Source organism: Peromyscus californicus, unplaced genomic scaffold, assembly GCF_007827085.1.
Source record: "Peromyscus californicus insignis strain IS unplaced genomic scaffold, ASM782708v3 Scaffold_5__1_contigs__length_169319896, whole genome shotgun sequence".
Taxonomy (NCBI): domain Eukaryota; kingdom Metazoa; phylum Chordata; class Mammalia; order Rodentia; family Cricetidae; genus Peromyscus; species Peromyscus californicus.
In genome coordinates this window covers 123,352,036-123,359,837 of record NW_026294573.1, presented here as the reverse complement: position 1 = coordinate 123,359,837, position 7,802 = coordinate 123,352,036, and the positions used below count along the sequence as shown (strand labels likewise).

General features: G+C 45.2%; 1 protein-coding gene across 1 annotated transcript; it reads right to left on the bottom strand.

The window, feature by feature from the left end:
• Positions 1-269: 269 nt before the first annotated feature.
• Pou3f2 (POU class 3 homeobox 2) lies at positions 270-7,323 on the bottom strand. The gene has a single exon (XM_052716952.1). It carries the CDS (start codon positions 7,108-7,110, stop codon positions 5,773-5,775), a length of 1,338 nt encoding a protein of 445 aa, XP_052572912.1. The 5' UTR covers positions 7,111-7,323; the 3' UTR covers positions 270-5,772.
• Positions 7,324-7,802: the final 479 nt, after the last annotated feature.

The window sequence follows — 7,802 nt, the reverse complement described above, 5'->3', positions numbered from 1 at the left end:
CAGATAGGGCCCTAACACTCCCTGTCTTTCCAAAATCCTTGACACCTCGTGTGTGTGTGTGTGTGTGTGTGTGTGTGTGTGTGTGTGTGTGTGTGTGTGTCTTTACCCACCCTCCCATTCTTAAGCAAGGGGAGATATTTTGGGCCAACTGCAGACCCTTCCAGAGCCCAGGCTCTTCAGGCACAAACCACTTATGGAAGCTCCCTTATCAACCCCCCCCCCCCCAATTCCAGACAAAGAGCTATAAAAACTCAAAAAGACGGGAAGAATGGACTTTAAGAGATAGATGCACTTTTACTGGTGTATTAAATAACATAGCAGACATTTTTTTTTTTTTTAGAAAAAGAAATACATCTTAATGTTACCAACAATCAGAATCCTAGGAACAATAAGAGACTAGACTGTGTTTGATGGGATGTGATATTGTCTCTAATAACCTCTAACAGCTAAGCCGAGCAGCAGTGTCATTAAGGTCCAGGAAAGGTACTATATAATAAAGTTGATTAACTTTTTTAAAGAAGAGAGTAAATGTTCTGTTTTTTCCCCCCACAAACGCCAGAACAACATGAAAACATTCTGGTTGTTTATCTCCACACCCAAGCAAAGCCCTGAAGCAGCCGAAAGCCATTTCCACTGCTCCAGTACTTGTCTCTAGATAAGCAGACGTGGAAAAAATATTGGCCCAAGTTCTGGAAATGTGGGCCAGTCGAGGCCAGGAATTTGTGAGCTGGGTGGCAGACCCCTGCCACTTTCGGTTTTTCCTCTCCTGAATCAAGTGGTGGAAATAGCCATGAGAAGCCCCAGTGCCCTTCTACTGCCATTTGAATCCCATCCAGAGACTATGTATCATTTTAAAAAGTAAACTTTCCTAAAGAGAAAATATTTATCTAAAACCCAGATGAATAGACCATTAGTCACATTGTCCGGATTCATGGTACTTCCTGATGCAGGTCCCCCTTTCATTTGAAACAAACACCATTCCTTTTCTTTACCCACTGAAATACACAAGGAGAACCAAAGACGCCCCCACTTTACCACCCTTCTTCTATTTTTTTTTCTGTACAAACTCCATCCTTCATCCCATTCTTTAATTTGTATGGGAATTCAATAGAATCTAGAACACAATTCCATGAATTGATTGAAAAATCAACAGAGACAAAGCAAAGAGAGGAGAAATGAAAGGATAATCTCATCAGGCTCCCCAGCACTACTTCCATAAGGAAACTAAAGTGTGAGTGAAGACAGCCCATGTCTGAGACCAACCAGTGCATGCAAGAGCCACCCCCACCGCTGCTGTTCCCGTCATTTTATTAGTTGTTTTTGAAGAAATAAGAAGATAGATGAGTGCCTTCATCAAAACCGTTTCACCAGAAAACTCTGACAACCAGTGTGTGGCCTCCTCCGGAGAAGCAGGAGGGGAGGGAAGAGAGAGGTGGTTCTGCTGCTGCTGTCTGAAACATAAAGGGTGCTTCTAAACTGAGAGTGTTTAGAACCACAAAGCATATCACTATTTGCGGCCATTCCTTCCCTATGACCTTCACATACTTTTTCATATATGATCATTTCTTCCCCCACTATATATATATATATATATATATATATATGCATATATATGTATATATATATAAATAAAATAAATCTAAAATGTGTCATGGTTTGAGCAAACGCAAATACTACATTTTTGTTTTTAGGACAGAGATGGCGTCTCAGTATCTTACAATTGCCCCATAGATTTGTATTAGTGGCTCTGACTTTTTATTTTAAGTAGTGGGCAATACATTATAAGACTGGCATGAAAGCTACTAGAGCATCTTTAGGACCTGAATAGCCAACATGAGTTCAGAACATAGTGTGTCTGTTTAATACATGATGTTTCCCAGTCTGTTCTTAGTTCTTGTGGCTAAGAACAAAAATGCCTTCTCAAGGTCCACCAAAATGCCCTGCAGAGGGCAGATGTGGCTTGCTTTCTGCCTTCAGTGGAGGGATATTGACCCAGAACTCAAATCCATACCTAGCTTAAACATTTTACCCATCAGCATGTCTGCGGTCACAAAACACTTCTTCTTTCTGTCACTTCTTGTTCAGACTATTGATAAGATCATTTAGCAGAATCTGTTTGGGACCCATGTAATATTGACTAGGAATTAGAAAGGATGATCAGAGGTAATAAGCCCAGAAACTACTTTCCTAAATGGACATTTATATTTTCAGTCAGTGTTCCAGGGAGGAGTTTAAATACACTAGCAAACTTACAAACTAACCCAACACTGTTGGAACACCTCACTAACATTAAAAGCTGTTTTTTTCGTTTGCTTGTTTTTTAAGTTCAGTGTTCTAACACTTGAAACAAACCATAAGTGCTATGGCTTGAATCTCTTCAATACATTCTTTCCTTCCTCTTTAAATCTGAAGCAGGTTGTTGTTGCCTGATGAGAAAGAAACACTGTTGTAAAAACCTTTGCAAAAGTATCTTTTTGTGTAAATCTAAGATGAGAAATACATAGTATCTACTCTTAATCATTTGGTAAACACATAAATGGCATTTTTGTTACTGAAAGGTATTTGTTAATTACGAAGAGTAATTTCTAGCTAAGCCTCACTTTTCTGAAGATCCCAAATTATGTAAGTACATTTGAGTAGAGGCTAAAGTTCATGTAGTGCCACTGATGCCATTGGCCAAGGTGCAGCTAACCTGGAAGGAAGGTGTAGGGACATGGGCATGCATTTGCAAGGCAAATGTTTTTTGTTGGCCCTGGAAATGGCAAACGAATTGAAGCTCAAACCCGATGACTACTTTGATTTAACGTTATAAGGCAGTGAAGGAAATATTTGGGACCCATGGTAGTTTCTGCAAAGAAAAGTCTGGACAGTAGTCTTCATTTTAAAAAAAAAAATCAAGAAAATGTCTCTGGAAGTTAGAAACATGAAAGTTGGCAATATATGCATAAAATTTATTCCAAAACTTTATGAAGCATAAAGGAAGGGAAGTGTTTTATACACAACTCAGCTCAGTAAGCATAAGGTCTAGGTAGGGCTTCTCTCCCTCTTAGAACTTGGCACTATCTTTAAAAATAAAATAAAGATATTTCAATAATTAGAACAAACTATGAAGGTATTGTGCATTTCTGTTTTATGTAATAATAAAATATTACTTTAACATAAATATATAAGGATCTCTGCGCCTTTATTTTCCCCACAAGCACAATCAAATGTACCAAAACAAAGCATTTTTTTTTAAAAAAGAAACTGAACAAAAAATGACATCCCATATAGATCTTGCTACCTACTCATTTAAAGCTACAGAAAACCAGTTTTCAGAACCTTTTGCTCCAAAAGAAATAAATATACATTGAGGCAGGCCACGTAAAACGATATGAAAATATATCCCTGGGTAGCATTAAAAAAGAAAAATAGACAAAGAAACATTTAAACTATTTCTGCATTTCAAAAGACAGATATTAAACATATATACATATGGTAAGGTTCAGTGGTAACTTTCAATTCTGTAAGCCCATGAAAGCAAGAGAAGCTGTAGACACATCCTTGGAACCCCAGCTTCTAACCTTACCTACTTGTAAGTGTCTGCAAATTCATTTCCTCCTTTTACCATTGGCTATTTGCCCTCCTCTGGATAGCTTCACTGAAGGCTAGTCCCCACGCATCAGGAGCAAGCAGTGTGATATGACCTGAAATAGCTCCATGCCATCTCCTGTGACATTCATTGGGGGAAATGAAATACAGGCAAATAAATATGCCCATTATAAGTCACCATTTATCTTGCAAAAACATTGAAAATGAAACAACCACAGGTGTTTGAAAAGACAATCCCGGATAAAGCATATTTCCTAAAATCTTAACTACTGAGTGCAATGCTAATCTGATGTTGAACCATATTTTTATGGTAGTGAGAATTTAATTTTTAAAAATAAACATTTATCTAATACCTAACAAAGAAATAAAACCCCAAACATTTAAGGTTACTAAAAAAGTATTTTCCCTTTTAGCGCCCTTTTGTGCTGATAACTATTTAATTTTTTTAACTGATCACAGTTTAGTGGTGTTAATTTTAATATAGTCATAACCCTTTTTTTGTTTTTTTGTTGTTTTTATTTTACCTATACCTTCCAGAATATTCTATTGTGTTGGGAGTAAACCATTTCCCATTGAGACAAGGTATAAAAAAAAATGCACTGAAAAATTCTTAACAAAGGGGGAGGAAAGAAGTGTTGAAAATTCCCCCCTCATTTGTCCTCCTTAATGAAAGAGGGGGAGAACTCTGCCCAAGCTGAACTGATCGTTTTCTGTAATAAATTATTGGTTAAGATGATCTAAGACCCAAAATATGACTTGATAAACAAATGAACTGTTGAAGACAAAACCTGCCTATCATATATATATATATACGCTCACATATATGCACATGTATGTATATATATGCATGTATGGTGTATGCATTTGTGTGCTAAGAAACACAGTCTATGCATATGTTATCAAGTTCCTGGGTTATTTTCTCTATGTTAAAAAAAAAAAAGACCTAGTAGAGGGACAAAGTTTAACCACTGCTGTCATCAAAACTAATCCCTTATAATTAAGTTATTGAACCCAAAGGCAGAGAACTATACAGTGTGTTTCCCAATTCTCTTTAGAGTTCCCAGTTTCTTTCTGTTGGACAACTCTAGCAATGTATTTAACCTAGCACTTCTTCTGAGTTCTTTCACAATGGTCCTGCCTGGTAAAATGAAGTGACCGGTCACTCACTATTGATTTTTCTTTTTCTCCCCTACCCAGAAATACTGCCTGAACTTTGTAGTTTACAAAAAGCAGTGCTCGATTCTTACATATATATTGCAAACAGTATTCCTGCCTTGCATAAAGCGGGCAAACCATACACATTTCCTGAATGCAAACATTTATTTATTTTATATGAAGCCAATCACTTCGCTTTGATGAAGAGCCAATAAATGTTACACCAGGTCTGGGGGACTTGAAGAAAACCAAAGTTCACAAGCGATAAGAACAAGGGACATCAGAACACTAGAAAAGGAGGGTGGCCAAGAGCTGGCTTCTGTCCTCTCCACTGGGTAAGGCAAAACAAAACAACTGAAAAGGACCGTTTCAGAATTAGCAGTGGGTATTGAGAAAAAAAAAATGTTGAACTTGTTCATGTAAACTTCAATTTTCTTGTAGTGCAAATTTGTGTGGTTAAAATTTGCCTATGTTTAAAAAAGTGTATTTTTCCCTCTTTCCTGATGGGGACCCATGTTAAATAAACACAGCAGCACGTGTCAACTGTGAGCATTGGGAAGCTGCAGTTTTGTGTTTTGTATGGTTTGATGGACTTCTTTTTCTTTTTGGTAATTTATTTAGTTTCTCTTCTCTCTCTCTCTCTCTCTCTCTCTCTCTCTCTCTCTCTCTCTCTCTCTCTCACACACACACACACACACACACACACACACACACACACACACTCACACACCACCCCTCTCTCTCAGTAAGAGACATTCCACTTCCTTTTCTGGGTACTTGTTTGCAAAGGTCAAAACCCATCATTACACCTGCTACCTGTTATAGGACAGTCCAGTGTCTTCGTTCCTTCCTTTTCCCTTATTTTCACTAATTTTTTTCCTTTTTTAAGGGACCGGGAAAATAATAATAAAAAAATAAAATTAAAAAAAATCAGAAGTTATCGGGGCGGGGGGATAGAGGTCCCGGGAAGGACCATGGGCCGAAAGGGAGGGGGAGCCCCACGCTCTGCCCCTCCCCCTCTTGAGTTCACTGGACGGGCGTCTGCACCCCATGGTGTGGTGGCGTGTCCCTACTCCCCCCATACACATCCTCGGCGCCCGGCAGAGTCCCTCCGGGAGGGGTCATCCTTTTCTCTTTCTGTCTCCTGTTACAAAACCAAACTCTCACCACCTCCTTCTCCAGCTGTAAGCTGTCCGCGAGGGAGGTGATCTCCTGGGCCGAGGGCTTGGGGCATTTGAGGAAATGGCTCTCCAGAGCCCCCTTGACGCTCACCTCGATGGAGGTCCGCTTTTTCCGCTTGCGCCCTTGCGCTGCGATCTTGTCTATGCTGGTGGGGCTGCCCGAGGACGAGTCTGCCTCTTCCAACCACTTGTTCAACAAAGGCTTCAGCTTGCACATGTTCTTGAAGCTCAGCTGCAGGGCCTCAAACCTGCAGATGGTGGTCTGCGAGAACACGTTGCCATACAGGGTGCCCAGCGCCAGCCCCACGTCTGCTTGAGTAAATCCTAGTTTGATCCGCCTCTGCTTGAACTGCTTGGCGAACTGCTCCAGGTCGTCTGAGGTCGGCGTGTCCTCGTCCGAGTGCGGGTCGTGGTGTGCGCCTGGGTGGCCCGGTGGGCCTTGTGGGGGAGGTGGCGGGGGCGGTTGCTGGTGAGGGTGAGAGTGCGGATGCGGGTGGTGGTCTGCATGATGCGGCTCGTCGTGGGCGTCCCGCAGGCCGTGGTGGTGCAGCCCAGCCGGCTGCCCTCCTGCGCCCAGCATGCCGTTCACCGTGAAGCTGGGCTGCGAGTAGAGCAAACCGCCGTTGGACGCTCCCATGGAGGGAGGGAGGTGAGCTGCAGCCGCCGCACTCCGCCATGCCCCGGGCCCGGGGTGGTGGTTGGCAGCGTGGTGCACCAGATGTGGCGGTCGCTGTTGTTGTTGTTGCTGCTGCTGCTGTTGCTGCTGCTGTTGCTGTTGCTGTTGCTGCTGCTGCTGTTGGTGCTGTTGCTGTAGCGCTCCCGGCCCGTGCAGCTCGTCGCCTCGGCCACCCTGCTGTACCACCACCGAGGGCTTGATGTCCGGCTGGCCTAGGGGGCTAGTGGACCACGGGGAGCCGTCGCCGCCTCCCCCGCCGCCGCCCCCGCCTCCTCCACCGCCGCCGCCGCCGCCGCCCCCGCCGCCGTGGGACAGCGCGGTGATCCACTGGTGAGCGTGGCTGAGCGGGTGCCCGTTGCTCTGCAGCGCGCCGTAGTCGCCCTGCACCAGGCTCTGCGCCTCGCGATAGCCCCCTGCGCCCTGCTGCATGCCGCCGGGCGGCTCGGCGTGCACGATGGAGGCGCTGGAGGTGAGCAGGCTGTAGTGGTTAGACGCTGCGGTCGCCATGACTCTCGGAGCCGGACTGGGTGCTCTGGTTAAAGGAGCCGCGCATTTGACAGTTACTTTTCCGCCTGGGGCTCTCTCTCCTTGCTCGCCCCGCTTCTCTCCCTCTCTCTCTTTCTCTTTCCCCTAGCGGGCAGCTCCGACGCCCGCTCCGACGCCTTCTGTTGCTGCTCCTGCTATTACTGCTGCTGCCGCGCTGCCTCCCGCCCGCCCGCCCTCGCTCTTTCTCCTCCTCTCCCTCCTCTCGCTCTCGCTCACTCTCTGACTCGCTGGGCGCTCCCCCCTCTCCCCGCGCTCTCAAGCTCTCTCCCGCTCTCTTGGCAGAGCCCGCTCGCAGCGGCACGCGCCTCGGCCCCGCCCCCTCCACCCCCTCCCATTGGCTCTGCGCCCTTTGATTTACGTGGATACCGCTAGCAACCTCCCAGGCCGGCGCCACTGATTGGTGCAGAGCTCCACCCCCCCTCCTCTTCCCTCGGGCGCCCAGTCTTCTCAGCCCTTCCTCTGGCACCCCCACCCTCCCTAGCCCAGCGATTCAGATTCTCTTAGTTCTCACCCCCCTCTCCTCTTCTGTCCCCGGCCTCCACCGCCCCTCTCGGATGGGCCCCGCCCCCCATCTGTCTCCCAAGCTGAGAAGCCCCGCAGCCCGGCGGTCCAGGAGCTCTAGTAGACTACAGCCGCTCCGAAGACTTACACCG

What these genes read in the sequence shown, in the direction of transcription:
- Pou3f2 (XM_052716952.1), bottom strand. Translation starts at nt 7,110, where the DNA reads ATGGCGACCGCAGCGTCTAACCACTACAGCCTGCTCACCTCCAGCGCC.